Raw genomic sequence first — 23599 nt, forward strand, 5'->3', positions numbered from 1 at the left:
TGTCGAAACGGCCGGGAATCGAGCCAGTGTATGGCTACCTTTAGTTTGTCCAGTTAAATATTGGTGCATGATACAGTGTTTGCCACAATTGTTTCACAGAGTATTGGCTATTAAAGATTAGACACAATGTTGAATCTCTATTCAATGACTTGTTGCACAGAAAACAATGTTGATTAACTTAATTGTAAACTGAAAAGGTGAGGATTCAGCATGCAGTAACTTAGGGCCCATTCACATTTGAGCATTTTGCTGGCGATTTCGGCAAAACGCTCAAAGCTAGCTCTTTTCACAGCGCTCGGGTAATAAAAGTCTGTGCCCAATCTCATTTGGGTGATTTGCGCTAACCACCGCAAATCACCCAAAAAACGCAAATGCGTAGCCTGCACCAGTTTCAGGCGATTTCCCGGCTATTGCATTTCAGTGCTATAGAAGCGCAAAACATGTGTGAATGATGATTTTTTTTGGTGTTAATCGCCAAAAAAACCAGAGCAAAACGCTAGCCAAATCGTTAGCGTTTTGCGATCAGCAAGTGTGAATGGGCCCTTAAAATGTACCAAAGAACAAATATTAGCCTGTATTTATACTTACCAGGGCCTTCCTCCATCGCCATGAGGTATGTGGAGTCCAATGACGTCCTCTCTGGCAGCTTCGTTCTGCCGCTATCGGGCCAGCTGCAATCGGTGCTGGCAGGCTGTGATTTTTTTTTTTTTTTTTTAAAGCAAATAAACAATTGTACAATGCAGCAATCTAGCGCATCACTGTACAGGGGACAGCCCTGCCCCTCTGGCTCACAATCTAATCCCTCTCATAGGCTTATTCCTATGAGAGTGGAATGCAGTGTACTGAGCGCCATCTAGAACCAATTAAGGGGGGTAGAGAGTGTTAAAGAAATAGGTCTTTTTATTTTTGAAAATCAGGTCTTTCTTCATTAATTAAAAAAAGAGAATAAAAAAATCGCAGCAGCAATCAAATCCCACCAAAAGACAGCTCTATTAATGAGAAGAAAAGGAGGTAAGATTAATTTGGCTACTAAGTTGTATGGCCGAGCGATAAACTGCTAAAGCTGTTGAATTGTAAAAAATCGCCAGCTCACTAGGGGGGTATAAATCTGTGCTCCTCAAGAGGTTAAAGGACCACTATCGCAAAAAAAGTAGGCAGTTAAAATCTGACAGAACCGACAGGTTTTGGGGCAGTGCATCTGCTCATAGGGGATTCTTAGGGTTTACTTTGTTTTCAACAGCATTTCCTGAACAGCAGTTTAACTTTTTGTCACGATAGTGGTCCTTTAAAGAAATCCTGTAACGACAAAAAGTTCCCCTGGGGGGTACTCACTTCGGTAGGGTGAAGCCTCCGGATCCTATCGAGCCTTCCCCCGTCCTCCTGTGTCCCACGGCGGTCTCACTCTGGCCCTCGGAACAGCAGGGATGTAAATATTTACCTTCCCGGCTCCAGCAAGCCGCAGTATCGGCTCGCCGATTGGAGCTAGACGGAAATACCCAATCTCTGTCGGCCCGCTCTACTGTGCAGGCGCAAGTCACCTGCGCCTGTGTAGTAGAGCGGACCTGACGGAGATCGGCTATTTTCGCGGACGGGGAAGCCTCATTGGGACCATGAGGCTTCCCACTACCGAGGTGAGTACCCCCCAGGGGAATTTTTTTGTTACACAGTCTCTTTAACCACTCGAGGATTGCAGTGGCAAACCCCCCTAAAGACCAGGGCAATTTTAACTAAATGGGCCACTGCAACTTTAAGGCATAGCAGCAGGCTCGTACAACACAGCACTCAAGTGATTCCCCCCCCCCCCCCCTTTCTCCCCACCAACACCAACAGAACTCTCTGTCGGTGGGGCCTGATCGCCCCCATCTGTGTTTTTTTTTTTAGTATAAATATTTGTGTTTATATTTTTAATAAAACGTCCTATTTGTTTGTATGCTCCCCCATCTCCCCCCACCCAGCCAATGACGCGATCGGCTGTCATAGGCTTCAGCCTATGAGAGCCGATCGCTCTCTTGTGTGACAGGGGTACAGCCGTGTCACACGGCTGTCCCCAGTGCAGCGCTGCTGCTGATCGCCGCTCGGAGACTGAAGGCGGGGCGGAGCTCCGCCCCCCAAGCAGAAGATGCGCACGCAGCCAGCGTGCGATCTCCTGCAAACTGCAGCCCCAGGACTTGACGCCAATTGGAGTTAGGCGATCCTGGGGCTGCCGCAGCGGCCAAGCCCATTGGCGTGGGGCGATGTTGAAGTAGTTAAAGGAAACATAAGCCAGAAAAAAAAGAGTTTTACTCACCTGGAGCTTCTACCAGCCCCCTGCAGCAGTCCTGTGCCCTCGCAGCCACTCACTAATCCTCTGGTCCCCCGCTGCCAGCTAGTTTCTTTTTTTGCCGACAGGCTTGTCAGGACTGGCCACGCGTAGCTTTCTCTGCATTCCTGAATGTAATTAGCGCTATTGCGGGCCGCAGCGCGTACAAAAATACGTGTTGCCGCATATCTATGCGTAGGTAATGTGGCAACGCGTATCTTTGCATGCGTTGCGGGCCGCAATAGCGCTAATTACAGTCGGGAATGCGGACAAAGCTACGCGTGGCCAGTCCTGTCGGCAAAAACGAAACTAGCTGGCAGTGGGGGACCAGAGGATTAGTGAGTGGCTGCGAGGGCACAGGACTGCTGCAGGGGGCTGGTAGAAGCCCCAGGTGAGTAAAACGCATTTTTTTTTCTGGCCATTTCCTGCTAGTACTGCCACCTCAGCCTGCGCCTGCTTATTCAGTTTTACCTCTATTTGCATCTAACCTACACACCAGCAGGCTATTTGCTATCTGCCACCTGAGACCTGTCTAGTAGCTGAGGCTTTACCTAATGCTGGGAATACACCATACAATTTTCTGTTAGATTTACCTGCCAGATAGATAATTTCCAACATGTTGGAAATTGTCTATCTAACCATCTATCTGCCTAGCAATTAGGCATTGTTCTACTCAGCAGGAGATAACCAGAAGACAATGCACCAGAGATAATGAACATTCTCTATAGAAAATAATCTAATTATGCATTCTAACAGAAAATCTAACGGAAAATTGTATGGTGTATTCCCAGCATAAGGCTTTTGTACAGCTACTTTTATAAATTGCCTCATTGTCAGCTTTATTTTTTCTACATTTTCATTATCAGTCAACAGAGACAATCATATCTACAAATCACTGACTATTTCAGCATACTGGTTCTTCTTTCTACATTGTGCCAGTAAAGTTGTTCAGTCCACAAGTTTAGATTTTGATAAGTAGAGTCATAAATGGGTGAGTATTCATATGAGGTCATCGTAAGTCTGAAAGTTGTAATCCTGTGAGTCACTGAATTCTTTCACTTGCTCAGAATGAGCGTTCAGCAGACCTGCCTTGTGTCCTTATTTTACTTGTTTGTTTAACAGTTGTGTCAGCAACTTTGCATAGCACATTAAGCAGAGTTTAAATGGTGTCTTGTTGGTATATGAAATATATATGCGGCACCATAAAGGACTCTGATAATTTGCCAGTCATGCAACAGAAACTGGGCGAGCAGCACTCATAACCTCTATATCCTGCACAGGACATACACATACAATTAGTTATGTGATCAGCTGATCCATGTATGCATGCTAATTGTGTTGCTAGAGCAAGTGTTGTGGCTAGGAGCGCTCCTAAGTGTATGACCAGCATATTGAATTTAATGGGTTTGGTGAGGTTTATCCTTATCACCATTGATCAAAAATAAAGATTTTGCAAATGTATTGTCCTTTGTGTGGTGGTTGAAATACTTTTTTTCCTCTGATTTCGTCACCTGGAGCATACACATGGCCCTGAGTGAGTGTCTGGCCAGACTCATGGACTGTCTATGATTTGTCACATTTTCCTTGAAAAAAAGGGACCGCGGGGTGTCCATACACTTCTAGATGGCCACCATCAGAAAGATCCCTTTCAGATGCCTGTCAGATCAAATCTGACAGTGATCTGATGTGTGCTGCATGCTAGGAACAGATTTGTATCATTTTTAGAACCTATTGATCTGCAACAGTGCACTGTTTGATCCAGTGCGAAGCTATAGGCGTTGATCTGCTGATGATCAACCTGGATTTTTTGTCTGGTCCGATCAATCTAATAAAATAAATAATCTATTTGATCATTTTCAGATGAAAATCGATTAGATGATCGATTGGGTTGCCTGCTGATATCGACAGGAAAAATTGATAAGTATATCAATGGCACAGGCATGCCCTCTGTGCTCTGCAATCAGAAGCTGGTGCATCCTGAGCTTTTGCCTTGGCCCAGCCCTGACTGCATGTATAAGGCCTGGTGCACACCAAAAAACGCTAGCAGATCCGCAAAATGCTAGCAGATTTTGAAACGCTTTTTCTTCTTTTTCTGTAGCGTTTCACCTAGCATTTTGCGGTTTTGTGAAGCGTTTTTGGTGTAGTAGATTTCATGTATTGTTACAGTAAAGCTGTTACTGAACAGCTACTGTAACAAAAACCGCCTGGCAAACCACTCTGAAGTGCCGTTTTTCAGAGCGGTTTGCGGTTTTCCTATACTTAACATTGAGGCAAAAACGCCTCCGCAATCCAAAATCTGCAGCAGCCCGGGAGTATGCGTTTCTGCAAAACGCCTCCCGCTCTGGTGTGCATCAGCCCATTGAAATACATTACCCTAGCGGATCCACAGCCGCAAGCGGATCGCAAAACGCAGCCGAACCGCTCCGGTGTGCACTAGGCCTATGTGGTGATAGGATCTGTTTAGTTAAACTGCACTGTGACACCAACAGGAGGTGAGGCCACAGGATGTCCTTAGCAATGTAGACTGTATTTATTAAAAAATTATAGACATGCAAAAGACACCAGAGTAACCAAGCAGCTCAGGGTGACCCAAAAAACCACTAGGAAAGTATAGGGGACTAAAAGAGACCGAAAAGCCCTCCTACTAAAAAAGCAATGCTTAGTGTGATTTGCCTTTTTAAACAGAAGGTACTTGCAGCTTTAAGGGAACATCTGTGGTTACCTAGAAAGCACCACTACTGAATATGCAAATTATCTCTTTATGCCCCTTTAGCCAGGCTTGCATCCAGAACCGTTGGGCCCTTTTCCACTTGTGGCGATTGCGATGCTGAATTGCAAAATCGCAAATCGCTAGCGATTTTAAAATCGCTAGGGTTTGCTAAATAACATAGGAATCACGGCAGGTATTTTCCACTACCGTGATACGATTTTTACTAAAGCGTGATTTTTGCAGCGATTTTGCTATGCAGTGCATTGCATAGCAAAATCGCAATCGACGGAAAAAATTAGCAACTTGCGGAATCGCAAACGCTACCGATTACTAGTGGAAAAGGGCCCTTATAGCTTTACATTTTTCAGAGCCACATCAACCCCACATGTAGACACCCTGTTTCTGACTGTTGGTCCTCCTCGGTGCATGACAGGGATTGATATGGCTCTATGGGATCGGGCTTGGACTTGGATGCAATGGACAAAACATTGTATGTTGCTAATTAATGCGAATTAACCAGCATCTGTATTAAACAATGGGAGGTTCAACTAAGGCTTCTTTGCTTTTTTATTGCAGTCAGGCATGAGTATCGGAATGCCAGCTACAGTCCAAATACCTTGTAAGGCTTTATTATTTATTAGATTATAAAGTCCCTCTGCATACAGTTTGCACATACAATATTTGCTACTTGTTGAAAAAGATTCCTATGTTCTATGAACGGCTGAGGAAGTTTCTTTGCTTATATCAGCAGAATGTAAAGAAGAGAGAAATATTTCTACCACCGTATGTTCTATTTTGAATGGAAGTTCCGAAATCTATTTTAGCAGCCACCATGCATGGCGTTTTAGAAGAAGTCTTTCACTCACCTGGCATCATGCCTTGGCACACTGCTACAGTTGGCCCACTGATAGGCACGGGCCATTGAGGCTTCAATCTTTACAAAAAAAAGGAAAGAACCGTGTTAGCGTTTGGTACCGTGCTATTTTGTGAATTGGTAATATTTATGTGCATAACATCCCAAGTCCCCATTAAATATATTCATATCGTATGTAAAGCTAGAGAGCAGTTATGTGTTACATTGCAAGGTGACTTGAATGTGTTTCATTTCATTGGCTATGTAGTTTTGCAAAACTGGTTATTTCAGTATTTTTTAAATACATTTTCTGAAATGTAGCATTTGGCTTCCAGTGGAAATATTAAAGAAAACTCGAGCCTAAGCTCAGGTGAAAAATCACATCCTTACCTTAAGAGAGGGAAGCCTCTGGATCCTGTAAAGGCTTCCTACGCTGTCCTCCGCCGCTTCCAGCTAATAGGGGCTGTGATTTTCTGACACGAGTGACGTTGTGCCTGCACATGAGCACGGCCCTAATCCGGCTACCCACAAGCTCTTTTTGGTATTCTTTGGGGGGGGGGGGGGGGGGTCTGTGAGCGGCAACGGGGGACCAATGGAGGCCGTGGGAAGCCTCTATAGGGTCCAGATTGTAGGTAATCTTATGTAAGATCTTAGGTAAGTATGTGATTTTTGACCTAAGCTTCAGCTTGGTACACTCTCAAAAGATGAGTGGAGTTATCTTCCTTAGGAGGACTTTGGGTCAAGAGTTATACACTTTGGCTTTGTTCACATCTAAAATTGAAATATCTGATGGCTGTGGTTTTTTTTTGCACAATTCCCCCCCCCCTTCTGGTGCTCCACTTTATAAGTGCTTTTGCAGAGCGATTCTGTTTTTTCACTTCCTGACAGTCAGGAAGTGAACTCTTTCACCTGGAAATGAATAAATACAATGTATTTATTCATGAAAGCGCAAATGCAATCGCAGCATAAATCGATCTGCCGCTGCCCAAGTCCCCCCTGCACATCGACACCCTGCTTGTCTGCATGCATGAGCGTGGCCGCACTTGTGCACGAGCAGCTCCAGCTTACTGCACAAGTGCAATACGGCCAATCTTATGCTTGAAGAGGACGCGGTCACAAGCATGGAATCAGACAGGAGCTTCCTTTCATGGGTCTGTGCTCAGAAGCATAGGTCCAGAGGCGCTTCTTAGGTATTTCCCTTTTGACCTATGGTTTGCTTTGGGTAGTAGCTACATACACATGCTAGATTAAATGCGGCCGATGATGATGATGACCGTCTCTGTCTAGAATCTAGCATGTGAACAGTGCCCCCCCCCCCTTTCCATAGCAATGGAATGTCATACAGGAATTTGACCCTAAACTTTGACCCGAGGAAATAAGCCCCGACCCTGCAGGAGACACTCTTCGTACGTGTGTATGCACTTTAAGTGACCAATTTCTTAGTCCAAGCAAATTCACAAAATTAATTAAAGCTGAAATTGTCCTTCTTTGTAAGCCCTCAATCTGTACTCCCTCTGAGGAGTAAAGACTGTCCAGAAACCTCCCACCTTGCTGCAGGAGTATAAAGCTGCACAAACTAACTAGCAGCAAATCTGGACACTCCCAGGTCACTGCTTCTGTAAAGAATCATGTGGAATAACTTGGGGATGGGTTTTGTGTTTTTTTGTTTTTTTTTAGATAAACTGAAGATGACCCCTCTTACTTCGTTGGTCCAAAAAGGCCCTATTGAAATCCAAACATACAGGCTTGTTGGAAGGTATTTCATAAGGAACAGTCAGAAACAAGGGTGCCCCCTCCCCTTCTCAATATTGGGCCTTGCAGGACGGTGCTGCATCACTTGTATGTGGTCCTTTACCCCATTTCCACATAATGGAAGGTGGGAGCAAGAGTGAGCACTAGCAGAAAAGTAAAAATGTGTGTGTGTTGGTGGCGGGGTGGGGTGTGTGTGTATATATTTATTATGTGAATTAAGGTACATTTGATCACTGTGTAAAGGTAATTTGTCTCGACCATTGACTATATCTTGTAGTGAGCTGCTATTTGGAATCAGAAATATGAGATAGTAATATCTAGTGCACATATCTGAAGGTTCTGCTCACGTTCCCCACATGTTTACTGTAATCGTCTGTGTGCTTTTCCATTTCGTAGAATGTATTTTTCTGTGCCAGCATGGAAAGTACTTTGCACAGTGCATAACTGTATTTGTCTGTCAATCAATCAATCTATACATACCCCTCCATCTAGAGTATATTGACTTAGTGTTGTGCAAATACAGCACTAGGCTTCATCATGTATAATCTTTCCACAGAAAAAGGGAATGTTTGTGAAAGAAGTCTTGTGTAAGGTTATTCTATAAGCAGTGTTTATGACAGGACGTAGATGTGGCTGCTGGGAATATAGGTGTGATTCTTGCCAGTCCGGTCCAGAGGCCTGCCAGCTTCCCTCTCTTGTATTACCCAATCATTTCAGTCTGCCAAAAGTGAGAGTCGCAGGGGTCTCAAACTAAGCAGGACAGTTAGAGCTGGTTCAGACAGGCCGCGTTCAAACTCTGACGTTTAGGCGCTAGCTTTTGAAGCCTTCAAGGCTAGTGGTTCGGGTCCCTACACTGGTTTCCCTGCATTTGCCGCCTCTGAAAGCTGCGTGCTGCTTTCGAGACGTGATGCTACTGCCAGGATTTTTTGAAAGCCTGCAAAAGCTTGTCCCAAACGCTTCCATTTACTTGAATGGGATGGAGGTAGATCCTGAAAACCATTGCATCTAAAACGCTGCGTTAAACGCCAGAAAAGCGTTTGTGTGGACCAGCCCTTAGTCTGACAACTATGAAAGCGTAATGGACTGAAGTTATTTATGGGAAATTCCAGGCCATTAGTTAAAGGACCTCTATTTCCCTCAAGTCCGGCCAACAGTACTTTTTTTTTTTCAGAAAACCACAAACATTCACCGATGAGGTAATTAGTGTCTCAGTAGAGCTGTGGACCTCTGTGGATTTCCACAAAAACATGCACTGTTGGTGGTACTTGAGGACAGGGTTGGGAAGCCCTATTCTAGACATAAACAAAACTACACCTAAAGACAGAAGTGGCTGTAAACTTTATTCTTCCAAGGCTGGACAGATGCATTGTTGGTCTCCAGGCTTACAGCCCAATCTGTTGCTATGTGGAAGGGGATTGGAGGACAGCCAACAGAATGGCACATGGGGATTGTCACAGAGAAAGTCTTCCTACGGGCAGATCGCTCAAGAGGCTAAGGCTCAACACACACCATACAATCTTGGTTGTTCAATCTTACCACTTTCATGTAGTATAAGAGCTTATCCAATCAATCATTCAAGGTATTTTCAATCTGTTGGCCCTTATACTACATAGATTTGGTAAATCTGTACAACCAAGATTGTATGGTGTGTGTTGAGCTTAAGAGGGATCAGGAGCCGCTGTACAAACACTATATTCTGGGCAGAGGTGGTCATTGTCAGACCACCTTGGTGAGTTTTAATTTAGCGTGTATATGTAGGTTCTAAATTCTGTGTACCTTTCTGAGATAACATAATGCCAGGCAAATACCATTTCTTACTAGGGATGATCATTGATCTGCAAATACTTCTGAGTTTATGCAAAGTTTTACGCAAAAATATGCAGGTTGAAATTAGACCAATCAAGTCCCACTCTGGTTTCAACTGATTGGTCCATTTGCATAAACTCAAAGGATTTACATATCATTGATCATCCCTATTCCTTACACTGTATATTAGGATTCTTGGCAATTAGGAGTTTCATGCAACACTCTAGCACTTAGAATTAGGGCTTTTGAAATCTTTTGATTCCAGTTATTTGGTCCGCTGTTAGTAAAGGTTACTGTGACATCAGGTCATGTCTCTGGGCTCCCTATGCAGTCTGTTTCCTCATAATCTGCACTCTGAGGAAAGCAAATAAAATGGCACATTTGTACTGCATTCAGTTTTTGGCTCTTGTGCAAAAACAGATGACGACACTGGTGGCTTTTTTTCAAATACTGACCTTTATAACACCTTTTGGACATGTATAATAGTGTGTAATCATGACCTATTTCTACAAATTGAAGGATATCTCACCATCATGCGTACGCCGCTGGTGAGTTGGGCGCAGGGTGAGCAGAATGACGCCTCAACATGCTGCCACTCAAATTACCGGCGGCGTTAAATATTATTCCCCCTCCAAGTCATAGCAACTCGGAGGGAGAAGTAATTCAGGGTCGTGCGATTGCCGGGACCCTGAATTATGCTTGCACAAGGTGCATACTATAGCATCAGCGCTATAGCTGCGCCCAGCTCAGGCATTGAGCACTGAAACCACCTGACAATGCTCCAGATGGTCAACATGCAATTTGGTATTTCTTTTCCATCTCAATATCCAGCCAGTTCAAAATTTCCAAAACTATCAGTAAGCTAAAAGTATACCTGAGTTAAACAAAAAACAGATACTTACCTATGTAGAGGAAAGCGTTTGGATAGTCCAGAGGCGTCCCGTGTCCTCCTTGCCCACTCAGTTTCTGCACACGGACCGCCGGAACATATCTAACAAGAGCTTGTCTGATATGTCATCCTGGCCACTCTCCCACCAGGACACTTTGCAGCAAGCCAGAGCTGCTCAAGCACGAGTGGCTTCTTGCCTCTGCGCAGGCGCGGCTGTACTTGTGTGTGCACAGTACAGCTGTGCTTTTGCAAGAAGAGGGGTGTGGCTTCCTACATCTATATATTGCTGTTTAGCCTAAGATATGTAATTATGCAGCCTTCTGTCCCAGAGTACTCTGGGAGACTTACTGTTGTTTCTGTTCACTTTGGAACAAAAACAAACAAATATTCCGCAGTGATGCTCCTTGCCTGCAATAAAGATGTCACCACCTGTGATTAAATTTAAGAATTTAAATCTGGGAGAAGAAAGAATGTGCAAACTATGACTAAATAATTTATTAATGAATATTACAAACTAACCCATTTTAAGCATTACCTTACATACAGTAAAGTTCTTATTTAAGGGCCATAGCTAAACAATAAATAATGGCCCCCATCCATTATTTCTCCCTTACAAAACTCTATAGTTTGTCTATACCAGTGGTTCCCAACCTTTTCCGGGCCGGGGATCACTTTCTGACCATATTTTTCTCCGGGGAACGGCGGCGGCGGGGAGGGGGGGGGGGGGGGGGGCGGCGGCGCGGGTGTTTGCGCGACCTAGTGGACAGTGCCGTGCTATGGGGGGGCGGCTGCATAGCTAGCATAGTTGCCCCAGTATAGGGAGTTTAGTTGCCCCAGTATGGTTAGTATAGTTACCCCAGTATAGTGCCCCAGTATAGCTAGTATAGTGCCCCAGTATAGCTAGTATAGTCCCAGTATGGATAGGTAGTGCCCCAGTATAGCCAGTAAAGTGCCCAGTATAGCTAGTATAGTACCCAGATAGCTAGTATAGTGCCCAGTATAGCTAGCATAGTGCCCAGTATAGCTAGCATAGTGCCCAGTATAGGTAGGTAGTGCCCCAGTATAGTGCCCAGTATAGCTAGTATAGTTGCCCCCAGTAAAGCTAGTTTAGTTGCCCCCAGTGTAGGTAGTTTCGTTGCCCCCAGTATAGCTAGTTTCGTTGCCCCCAGTATAGCTAGTTTCGTTGCCCCCAGTGTAGGTAGTTTCGTTGCCCCCAGTATAGCTAGTTTCGTTGCCCCCAGTATAGCTAGTTTAGTTGCCCCCAGTATAGCTAGTACAGTTCCCCCCAGTATAGATGCCCAGGAGGGGGGGAAGCAGCGCTAGAAGGAGGGGCAGTGGAGGCAGCGGTGGGGAGGGGGGAAATAAAGCTGCAGTAAAGTAAAGCTGCAGTGCTTTTTTTGTCTCGTTTAAGCCTAACTCTAGCTTCCACACAAACTCTTTGCATTTCTAATGAACAGAACAATTTTGATTGTTACTCCTCAAGAATGTGAACAACATCCGGTAATCTGGTGGGCAAGTGTGAGTTTAGTGAGTGATACAGAATGCTGCAAGCCTGAATGTATAGACCAGTGTTTCCCAACCAGTGTGCCGCGGCACACTAGTGTGCCGCGGCATGTTGCCCGGTGTGCCGTACAGGTCTGGCCTCTCGCCAGACTTGTACCTACTTTAGGGTGCAGGAGGGGGGAAGTAGCGCTAGAAGGAGGGGCAGTGGAGGCAGCGGTGGGGAGGGGGGAAATATCCCCCCCCCTCCCTCACCTGGGACCCCTCCTTCTGCCTCTCTCCCCCTCCGTTTAGCGGTGGCAAGTGCGGCTCGGCGGCGGGGAGGCATACGGAGAATTACTCACCACTTCTGCGTTCCAAGCCCCGGCAACGTCATGTATATATTATTTATATTATCACACATCTCCGCCTTCAATACCGCCCACTGTGCTTCCGCTAATCAGGAAGAACAGTGGGCGGCATTGAAGGCGGAGATGTGTGACGACATGACGCTGCCGGCGCTTGGAACGCGGAAGTGGTGAGTAATTCTCCGTATGCCTCCCCGCCGCCGAGCCGCACTTGCCACCGCTAAACGGAGGGGGAGAGAGGCAGAAGGAGGGGTCCCAGGTGAGGGAGGGGGGGGGATATTTCCCCCCTCCCCACCGCTGCCTCCACTGCCCCTCCTTCTAGCGCTACTTCCCCCCTCCTGCACCCTAAAGTAGGTACAAGTCTGGCGAGAGGCCAGACCTGTACGGCACACCGGGCAACATGCCGCGGCACACTAGTGTGCCGCGGCACACTGGTTGGGAAACACTGGTCTATACATTCAGGCTTGCAGCATTCTGTATCACTCACTAAACTCACACTTGCCCACCAGATTACCGGATGTTGTTCACATTCTTGAGGAGTAACAATCAAAATTGTTCTGTTCATTAGAAATGCAAAGAGTTTGTGTGGAAGCTAGAGTTAGGCTTAAACGAGACAAAAAAAGCACTGCAGCTTTACTTACCTGGGGCTTCCTCCAGCCCCTGGAAGTCTCTGTGTCTCTCACCGCAGTTCCGATGTCACCCAGTCTTCTGGTGCCCCCTCCGTAGAAGCTGCTGGCCAGATCATCCGCTTATGTGCATGAGTCACTCGCATTTGAGCTCCTGTGACTGTCAGCATTCTGTTCTGCACAGAACACTCAGCCACGGGAATGCGAGTGGTGCGTGCGCGCACCTGTGCATGCACAGAAGCTGCTACCCATCCGGTTACAAAGGGGACACCAGAACACTGGTTGACATCGGAACTGCAGCGTGGGACACAGAGACTACTAGGGGCTGAAGGAAGCCTCAGGTAAGTAAAGCTGCAGTGCTTTGTTGTCTCATGTATCCTTTAAGGTCAGTATTTAGGTAGGATAAGACTAAGGTCAATTAACCATATATAGGGAGGTGGGTTACTGCTAGACATAATTTCAATTACACCACAGAAAAGTTATATTTAAATTAATAGAAGACTGGGTATACCGAGTCCCAGATTTGCATTGGCCATATCTCCATGAAAAAGTGAATTACTAATTAGTTTTTATGAACACTCATTTACATTAAACTTGTTGGGCCGGATTGAAGAGACAAGGATGTAATAACAAACTGCTTCTTTCAAACACCTAAAGCAATACTGAAACGAGCTGCAAAAATTAGTTAAAGGGAACCTGAGACGAAAGAAGTCTCAGATTCCATACTCACCTGAGTGTTCCTCCAGACACATTGAGGCTGATCAGTCCCTCGCGGTTTCCCTGTGTCACTCCTATCCCCCCGGATGGCTCGGTACTCTGTCCGAGTCGCACTTTGTTGTGCATGGGCCAGAGGTGTTCTGCGCCTGCGCAGTAACTACTGCATTCCGAATCATGACTCAGTCAGAGTACGGGCCACCCAGCAGGGGCAGGAGAGTCCAGGGGAGACAGCGAGGGACCAATCGGCCTCAAGGGGGCTGGAGGAAGCCCTAGATTAGTATAAATTCTGAGACCTTTCTTTCATCTCAGGTGCACTTTAAATACTCGTCTATGGAGAGGGAAGGCTCTGGATCTCAGAGCCTCCCCGGTCCTCCATCCATGCCCTTGGTCCACCAATGTCCTACGTTGAATTTCCATGCCTTCGGGACTCCTTGTCAGGCTTCAAAAGCACTCTCATCCCCGAGTGCTTCCAAAGACGGGCGTATCCTTACTGCACATGAGTGACTCGTGCCTGCGCAGTACAGATCTACTTGTCTTGGGAAGTCCATGGTGTCACAAGCCCCCTCTAGTGGCCGGACCGCACAATGCCTTCCAATCGGTTTCAGCACACAGACCATGCATTTTGTGGTTGCAATCGGTGCGCAGAAATGGCTGGGATTTTGGCAGCAGACCGACTAGAAGGGAGCCTGTTAGTTACGGTAATACAAATTACACACTATTTCAGGGTATAACTGCCACCACCTCTGTTACCATGGGACAGAGTGTCAGGAACCGGCCCGCGGCACGCCTGCGTATACGGTTCCCGACTGCGGGTTTGACCAGATTAAGCGGGGAACAGCCTTATTTAAGCTACAAACAAGGCTGGAACCCCTCAAACACTTCTCACTGCCACCACTAGCTGTTCGCTAGACACTTCCACTCTGCTGTCGAGTCCTCAGCGCGCACTCCGCGTTTTCGTATCTGGGTCAGCTTTGCGCTTAGGCCAAATACGGGAACGCCACGCACCCACACACACACACAGTTGCAATCTTACACTGTCGTGAAGCAAAGACCCACTAACAGTCGTTCCGAACGATACTGTTAGCTACTCGCACTGGCGTTGTTCGTACGTTGGGTCAGCTGCGCGCTTAGGCCAACGTATGACAAACGCCCCCACACACAATGCAATTACAATTTCCTACGGTAGTGTTGCTCAAGCGTACAATTAGGCATGAACTTATACACGGTTACACTTCAGTCTCTTCTAGGCTATGGGGGTTAGTTTAGTACGGCAGAAGTCAAACTTATTAAATAATAATTTAATATTCTAGAAAAACATAGAACAGTGCAAAACTGAAGATATACAAAGAGATTACAAAAAAAACAAGTAAAAATAGTTACAAGATAAAATGTACAAAGATAACACACAAAGCGATTTTGCTTACCAAAATAAAGGGATCCCGATAGAAGAATCGTGGACTTTGGTGTGGACGGACACAGTCTGGCTAGACCAGGAGTTCACTAGCTTGGGCCAGGAGACCGGCTGCCACTACCGTCAGAAGAGAACTAATTTGAGGTAGCTGTCCCCTGGTTTTTATAATGAAATATTCGCCTCGAGGCTGTAAGCCTGTGTGGACGGGGGGAAGCTGGATTTAATTACATCCTCAGTCATAATTGGATTTCCAGAGATCCAACATCCACTATAGTCCACACACCCAACAAAAGACTTCCTTAGCCCAATTTCCCCAGGTTACAATGTCTTTACATCAAGAGATTGTTAAATGAGGCTTTTCAACTCCACCAATAATTCAATTTCCACAGGTAGAAAATGGTATCAAAAGGACTTCACCTCTTCAATAATTTCCAGTAGGCTGTCAAATACATTTCAAACATTCAGGTGTCAGCTTCCCCCTGCCCCCAAGACTCTAGCAGGCTTGCCTTGTCCCAATGGCTGACACCAGACTCAAAAGCCATGCCGACCAGCCTATTCTTCCTCAATTGGCAGGTAATTAGCAGTAGACACAGTTTCCCCTGCTGGACAATGGGGCAGAGGTAATGGACATCTACATACAGAATTACATTAGACAGACTTCAGTTTACTCTGGCCAGGTGACCAATTACTCCCAAGCCCAATACACATCTGAGGCATTATTCAGACAACATGGTCTGACCACCTGTATAGGCTTCACAGCAACTGTCTAATTAAGGGTTTCCTCATTAGAAGCAGACAATGATAGGTAATTTACACTTTATACGGAATTCCAGGAAGACTGGCTAACAGACAATCCCATATGTTACAGTCAAAAAAAATGAAGGAAATATGTTCCTGTTATCCTTAATATCATCAGCACCTCAATATATCTCCACACAGAGGAACCCACTGACTGGCTGACTCTAGACCTGCAAATAGAAAATGGTTAAACACACTCTATTTTATCTAGCTATCAACAATAGTAGCGACTCTTCAGAAGTCAGGGTTCAGTTTTGTGTTGCTGAATAATAGGTGTAGCCGAACAAATAAATGCCGTTAGCGTCATTTATTAAAAATGCAATATAAATAATATATACAGAAAATCGTTAAAATCAACAATTATAGAGACAAATAATAGTGCAGTATGAAAAAATAAAAAGGGAATAAAATACTTAAGTTCGTGGAAATATGTCCTTTCTGGGAAAATCTGAGCACATGGAAAATGTCCTCTGTTTCAGTTCAGGAAAATGGCCGCCAGCCACGTGGTCCTCTGGCTGGCTTGATCCGGTGATGGTACACAGGGGAGGACTGAGGTCCGCTTGCTAGCAATGTGCTTTTGATGAAGCTGGTTTGGGGTGTGGCAATGCCAGCCCCCTCTGAATTACAAACCAATCACAGTTCATTCCCTCCGAGAGAGATTTAGGTTTAAACTTCTAAAACGCTGTAATTCAAAACCAATAAATGCCACATTTGCGCTGATAACAGATTAACATTCCTCAGATTATGACAATTTTATGACATCAGACTTGATTAGGGTAAAGGGTCCAGTTCCTGAGAAGTTTAATAACTTGGTTGTAGAGTACCCCTTGCCCCTCAAGACTGGTATCAAAAGATTCAGCAAGACACTACAAACCCAATGATACAACTCTCATAATTATCCTAGATAGTGCTGCTCAAATCCAGAACCGGGAGATATCCGGATAGTTACTATCCGAATATCTCCCAGTAAACCTGGGCGGGGTCAATCTTACCTGTCTGACGTCTTCTTCGGTCGTCCCTCGGCGCCTCCCACGATGCGCTCCACGCGCGTCACATGATTACAAACACTTCCTCCTTCAACCTGGAAGGAGGAAGTGTTTGTAATCACGTGACCGCCGCTTGGAGCGCATCGTGGGAGGCGCTGAGGGACGACCGAAGAAGACACCTGGTGTCACTGGCAGGAAAGGGACTCCTTTGATCAAGTTAATTAACTACACAGGCCTTTTCAGACATCACACTTGGCTTTCATGAAAAGAACTCTAACACCTATGATTGCAACAGAGACCCCCAGGCTTGACTGCCTGGTCCATAGACTTACAATCCAGATCTGGCAACGCAACGACAATCGGTGCAGCAAACCGACTGCGTTCTCTTTTCTCACGGTTCTTCCGTGACACATGGTAAGTAATTCTAACAAGGCATGCAAGTCATTCTGAAGGCTTAAAGGGATCCGGTGCCCTCGCAGCCCCGCTCCAAACCTCCTGTCCCTGCCAGCGGCTGCTTCCGGTTTCGGCGACAGCCACCGACAGGCTGAGAATGCGAGTGATTATTCACGTTCCCAGCCACAATAGCACCCTCTATGCTGTTATGCCTTCTTGCCGCAATAACAGCATAGAGGGCGCTATTGTGGCTGGGAATGCGAAGAATCACTCGCGTTCCCAGCCTGTCGGCGGCTGTCGCCGAAACCGGAAGGAGCCGCCAGCGGGGACAGGAGGATCGGAGAGATGCTGCGAGGCCACCGGAAAGCTGCAGGGGGCTGAGGGAAGCCCCAGGTGAGTAAAACTAATTTTTTTTTATTTGACTTAAGTATCCCTTCAACGAGGTATTTGACTATGCTGGTCAAAGAACTTCACTGGGGCCCAGCAGTGGAACGAGGGGGATGAGAAAGGATCAGAAAGGCTCTATGGGATCCAGAGCCTATCATACTCATTTTTTCAGCTCACTTCAGTATTGCTTTAACTGTTTCAGATGACAGGTTGTGGTTATACAAAGCATAGCAGGCTCAAAAATGCATACACAGTTCTATGTGTAGTGCTGGCTTTATCAGCAAGGTAATAAGAGCTGGTAAATACAAGCAAAAAACTGCATAAATCATCTGTAAGGAGTAACAGTGAAACTTTAATGAAGTAGGAACTGCTGTTATTTCAAGATGCAAAGAATGTCATTTATTTGAAGTATGCTTTAAAGGGAACCTTAACTGAACGGGTGGGGGGGGGGGGGGGGAGGGGGGTAAAGCGTTTATATTACCTGGGGCTATTACTAGCCCCCTGTAAGCAGCCCTGTGGCATCAGAGCCGCTCTGGAATCCTCCTGTCCCCCGCTGTCACTTAGTTTCATTTTTGACGACTCACCAGTCGGCCGGCCGCCATGCGTATTATTGGACGCATTCCCTACTGTAATTAGCGCTGTTGCGGAATGCAACGCGTAGCCGCATATCTACGCGTGCGGAATGCGGCAACGAGTATTTTTGTATGTGTTGCGGTCCAATAATACGCATGGCGGCCAGCCGACTGGTGAGTCGTCAAAAACGAAACTAAGTAACAGTGGGGGACCGGAGGATTCCAGAGCAGCTCCAAAGGCACAGGACTGTTGCAGGGGGCTGGAAATAGCCCCAGGTGAGTGAAACTCCTTAACCCCCCCGTTCCGTTAAGGTTCCCTTTACGTAAAGGTTTGTGTTGGGGGAGGTGTCAGTAAGTAAAGTGTTAAGCTCATTGTGAGGTAGGGGACAGCAGGTTACGCTTATGAATAGGAAGATGGATGATGTAATTCCTATGTTGGGGTAATGTCAATATCCTGCATCTCCAGTGCTGGGACAGTGACTTCAAGTTCATGCATAATGGGCATGGTGATATTCCCATAGAAGCAGTACAACTTTGTAATGCAAAAAGTTCAAAGTAAGCTTTCTTGAAGTGACGACCACAGTCTTCACTTTTCTATACAGAAGCTTTCAATATTGCTATCCTTTTGTGAATGCTACAGGTTCAAGGCATGTCCAGTAGTTAACAATGACTTTTGCGCAAAAGGTGGATCAGTGCAACACCAGGCCACCTCCGAATGGCCTCCATCAGAGATGCGCTGAGCCCCCCCAGGAACTACAAACGCACCTTGAACCCAAACAGAAGCTCTGCATATACACCAAAAGCATGGCTGTTAAGCGGGAGCAGCTGACCAAAAACGAATTAAATTAGTACATAGCAAGGAAATGAACAGCGCTACTTAAAAACAGGCAAGTGCCTACCTGCAAAAGAGTGTGGTGTTGCGCTGATCCACCTTTTGCTCAATTTTCGATTTTACTTGATTAGCCGCACCCAGGCTATGCATATACATAGGTTAGGATTTAGTTAGTGTTAGGCCCCTCCCATGGAGGATTGACTTCTTTGCAGTGGGAGGGACGAGTACTTAATAGGTTGCATGCAAGCTGTTACAGGAACCAACATCCTCCAGTGGTAGACAAGTCATGTGTATGCTCGGTGTGTATTATATCCCACAAGTGGGGCTTGCACTCTTTTGCAGGTAGGCACTTGCCTGTTTTTAAGTAGCGCTGTTCATTTCCTTGCTATGTACTAATTTAATTCGTTTTTGGTCAGCTGCTCCCACTTAACAGCCATGCTTTTGGTGTATATGCAGAGCTTCTGTTTGGGTTCAAGGTGCGTTTGTAGTTCCTGGGGGGGCTCAGCGCATCTCTGATGGAGGCCATTCGGAGGCGGCCTGGTGTTGCGCTGATCCACCTTTTGCGCAATTTTCAATTTTACTTGATTAGCCGCACCCAGGCTATGCATATACATAGGTAAGGATTTAGTTAGTGTTAGGCCCCTCCCATGGAGGATTGACTTCTTCGCAGTGGGAGGGACGAGTACTTAATAGGTTGCCTGCAAGCTGTTACAGGAAACCAACATCCTCCAGTGGTAGACAGGTCATGTGTATGCTCGGTGTGTATTATATCCCACAAGTGGGCCTTGCACTCTTTTGCAGGTAGGCACTTGGCTGTTTTTAAGTAGCGCTGTTCATTTCCTTGCTATGTACTAAGTTAACAATGACTGCTAGGGAGCCTAGAGGCTAGGTGTGAGAGCAATGTGTTCCTTAACATGTTCACTGTACTTTTTGACTTTCGTTTGTTTCTGACTTCAGCTTGTAACCAGGGCTGGTTCTAGACTATTTGCTACCTGAGGCAAACTTGTGAGGAGGCGCTGCACCCCCTCCCCTCTCAACCCGCCCCCCCCCGAATTGGAATGATCGCACAGCACCGGATTAGCACTACACTACGGCTATAGCTGCGGTGATCCCCCCCCCAAAAACACCCTCAGTATAGGTAGGTAGCCAGGTATAGGTGTCCCCAGTATTGGTAGCTAGGTACAGTTGCCCCCAGTATAGATTAGCCTGGTACAGTTGCCCCCAGAATAGACTAGCCAGGCACTCTCTTCACTTCCTGTTTCTGCCTGGTGCTGTCCCCAGACTTCTACCTCCTGAGGAAGTCGTCTCATTTGGCATCGTGGGCGGACCTCGCCTTCTTGTAACCACTGGATAATTCTATATAAATCTGATGGCTTACCTCAAGGACGTGGGATCCAATCTGGGTGGGGTTAGGGGAAATTCATGGTTGCCGAAATGTTGCACCGCACGTTATAGGTGAGGTGCGAACGACTAGTGAGGAAAATTACCAACTTATAACTCTATACTGATATACAGACGAGAGACCTCTAGTAGCATGCATTCACATCTAAAGGGATGAAGAAAGTCTTGGACTTCACAATGCTGACACAGTAACAGAACATGCAGAGAGAAGAATCCCAGCTTGCTGCCTGACCTACATTACAGCTGGTGACACATTACTGAGCAGGTCTTAGTGAATTGAAGCAATATTTTTTGGGGTAAATTACCAACCTACTACCGCTTGTGTAGAAATCTTAGTGAATTTGGAAAAAAAGGTGTAAAATACAGAATGTTTTATTTTAACGACCTACCGGTATTTTATTTTCTCCTATCAGCCCTTAGTGAATTGACCCCAATGCCAAGCCCTCATATTTTAATTATAGCAAGTTTTTTTTCCAAGTCTCTGAATACATCCTTGTTGCTCGCTTTCTCTAGTATCCTGTGTATGTCTTCATCTGTTCAATGTATATCCAAAAAGGGTAACAGCTTTATTTTATATGCTTAGATTGGTTCACCCTAGAGCTGGATATCCAATGGCTGGAGCAGTGCAGTATCCACCCTAGTGGTCCATGTACATAGGCTTCTATAGGAAAATCATCTACTTATCCAGTTTTATAGTGCAAGACAGACTTTGTGTTCCTGGGCCACGGAAGTTCCAACGGATCCCTTGCAAAATGACGTGTAAACGGATCAGGGGATCCACCAACATGTCGAAATGGACATCCGTATAACAGGCAAAAAGTGTCTGTTTTTCATTTCTAGTGTGAACCAAGCTTTACCTGTTACATTTCTGTTGCATTAGCAGTTTTTCTGTATTACTAAACTGTGACACCAGGGGCCATATGCAATTGACTTTTTCTCCTAGTTTTCTCCCAGGTGATATTTTTACAGCTTATAAATAAAATGCTATTTAAACCACCAGCAAGCAAAAATTCAAAATCATTTTTGACAGTAATTTTCCACGTACTTTTGGGTACTTTTTTTCATTGTAAAGTGCTAAAAAGTTATTTTAAACCGAAGATAAAAAAATTATCTCTTAGGAGAAAACTCAGGAGAAAAAGTGAATTGCATATGGCCCAAGGGATGAGCAAAATCCTCACTGGCATTTTCATCAGACTTCCTATTGATCTGCGAAATTTCAGCAAATCCGTTTTATGAATTTCCATTTTTTGACCAACTTGCTGCCAGACCAAACGTGAACATGCTTGTTTATCCCTATTTGAAACAGTCTACCTTTAGTGAGAAAAAGTGCCGGGGGGGGGGGCTTACATAACTTGGGAGGGGGCAGGGGGAGGCCTCTGGATCCTAAAGAGGCTTGCACCACCCCAGTGCTGGTCGTAATGGAAAAAGCTACGCTTACGGATGATTACGCGTAATTTTACGCTATTACGCATTACGAAATTACGCTTACGGCATAGACATACAATTTCGGTACATGTCTATAATTACGCATAGCACTTAAGCAATTACGCGTAAGTATACCGTAATTCAGGTTGTTACGTTATAGGCTTACACGTAAAATCCTACTAGCAATTAATGCGTAAGGTCATGCTGCCAAGCGGAAAAGTTGACGCATGGATCAATGTTAGGTAGCCGCCGACTTTAAGGGTTAATAGCAAAGCCCCCTTAAGTGCTAAGAGCCTCAAATTTGGAGAATATATTAAGGAGATCAGAAGGAATAATAATACTCATTTCTCCTGGGAGGGGGGTGGGCATCTGGGGGACCCCTTTTTAAAGGGGACTCCCAGATGCCACCATGAACCCCTCCCCAGGAAATCGCGGCCTCCACCTCCACCGCCCATCGGAGGTGGAGAAGAGCCCCTTGTCCTTGGATTAGACAAGGGCTCGGAGGGGGAGGGGAAAGCTTGGCTGCCCCTCCCCTTCCGAGACCCCCCAATCCATGGACCATGCGGGCTGGTATAGTCAGGGTGCGGAGCCCCACGCGGCCGGTGCTTCGCATTCTGGCTATCCCAGTCTGCATGGGGGACAAGGGGTTAAAGAGGTCTGGGAGGGGGGACCCCACGTCGTTTTTTTTTTTATATTTCCCACACTCAGAACGAAGTAAGTAAAACTCTTCCCACTTGGGGGAATCTATGAAAATAAAACACTATTGTTACCTGTGCAAAAAAAACTGACATTTTCCGCATTTAAAAGACATTTTCGCCCTTGAAACTTAAAAATCGATTTTCTCAAAAACTATAAGGTCTTTTTGAAAAAAAAAATTTCCCTCTTATTCCCACTGATCCCCTTAATATACCCTGTGAATTTGGTGTTCCTAAATTTTAAGCAGGCTTTGCTATTAACCGTTAAAGTCGGCGGGTTTTTAAATGTATATATTTTTCCTTTGAAACTTTAACATCGATTTTCTCAAAAACTATAAGGTCTTTTTGAAAAAAAATGTTTTCCTCTTATTCCTTCTGATCTCCTTAATATATTCTCCAAATTTGAGGCTCTTAGCACTTAAGGGGGCTTTGCTATTAACCCTTAAAGTCGGCGGCTTTTTTATATTATACGGGAGCGTAATATTACGCGATTACGGCAGACTGTGTAATTTCAATGGGAGTTTACTGTCTTACGCGTAATTTGTTACGCGTAAAACGTAACCCTACGGTCTACGCGTAATTAATTACGCGTAATACCGTAACCTTACACGTAACGCTTACGGTGCATTTGTAGTGAATTACGATGCGTAATTACGCTAATGCGTAATTTCGGCCCAGCACTGCACCACCCTACTAGCGGCTTTCCCCTTAGGCTTCAGCGGAAATAGCTGAGCTTGATCGGGTCCGCCCCTGAGCGGTTTGACTATTTCTGCTGCAGTCTCAGCTGTAAGTCACTAGTGTGCCTTTGCACACCAGACCTGTTTTTGTTTATGTTTATCGTGGGCTGCCAGCGCTGGATCCCCTCAGCTGAGGAGGTCGGGGGAAGCCTCACTAGGATCCAGAGGCTTCCCCTTCCCAAAGGAAAGTAGCTGACTTCCTTCTATTTCAAAGTTACAGGTTTACTTTAAGCCTACCGAGCCTTGAGCAGACGCCCCTTCTGGTGGTGGGTGACTTCTCTGAAATCTTCATACTGTTCACTTCTATCTGCATACTTCAGTGGGATAGTCTGTGCCATGCCAACCTGCAAAATACCGGTAATGTGTACAATGTAAAAACGGACATAATACACATCAACCCTAAACTGCTGCTGTGTAGGTTTATAATTGTTTGCATAAGAACTAGATGTACGCTGGCTCCATC

General features: G+C 45.7%; 2 protein-coding genes across 2 annotated transcripts in view; one reads left to right on the plus strand and one right to left on the minus strand.

The window, feature by feature from the left end:
• Positions 1 to 23599, plus strand: part of PIGC (phosphatidylinositol glycan anchor biosynthesis class C) — an 81953-nt gene that overhangs the window by 33968 nt on the left and 24386 nt on the right. The window lies entirely within an intron of this gene.
• The window catches only part of DNM3 (dynamin 3), a 629085-nt gene continuing 628865 nt past the window's right edge, over positions 23380 to 23599 (minus strand). The window contains exon 22 of the mRNA XM_068239888.1: positions 23380 to 23480. Within this exon, the coding sequence (XP_068095989.1) occupies positions 23453 to 23480 (28 nt within the window). The 3' untranslated portion in view covers positions 23380 to 23452. The remainder of the gene's footprint in view (positions 23481 to 23599) is intronic.

The sequence above is a fragment of the Hyperolius riggenbachi genome, chromosome 6 (assembly GCF_040937935.1).
Source record: "Hyperolius riggenbachi isolate aHypRig1 chromosome 6, aHypRig1.pri, whole genome shotgun sequence".
NCBI classification, from domain to species: domain Eukaryota; kingdom Metazoa; phylum Chordata; class Amphibia; order Anura; family Hyperoliidae; genus Hyperolius; species Hyperolius riggenbachi.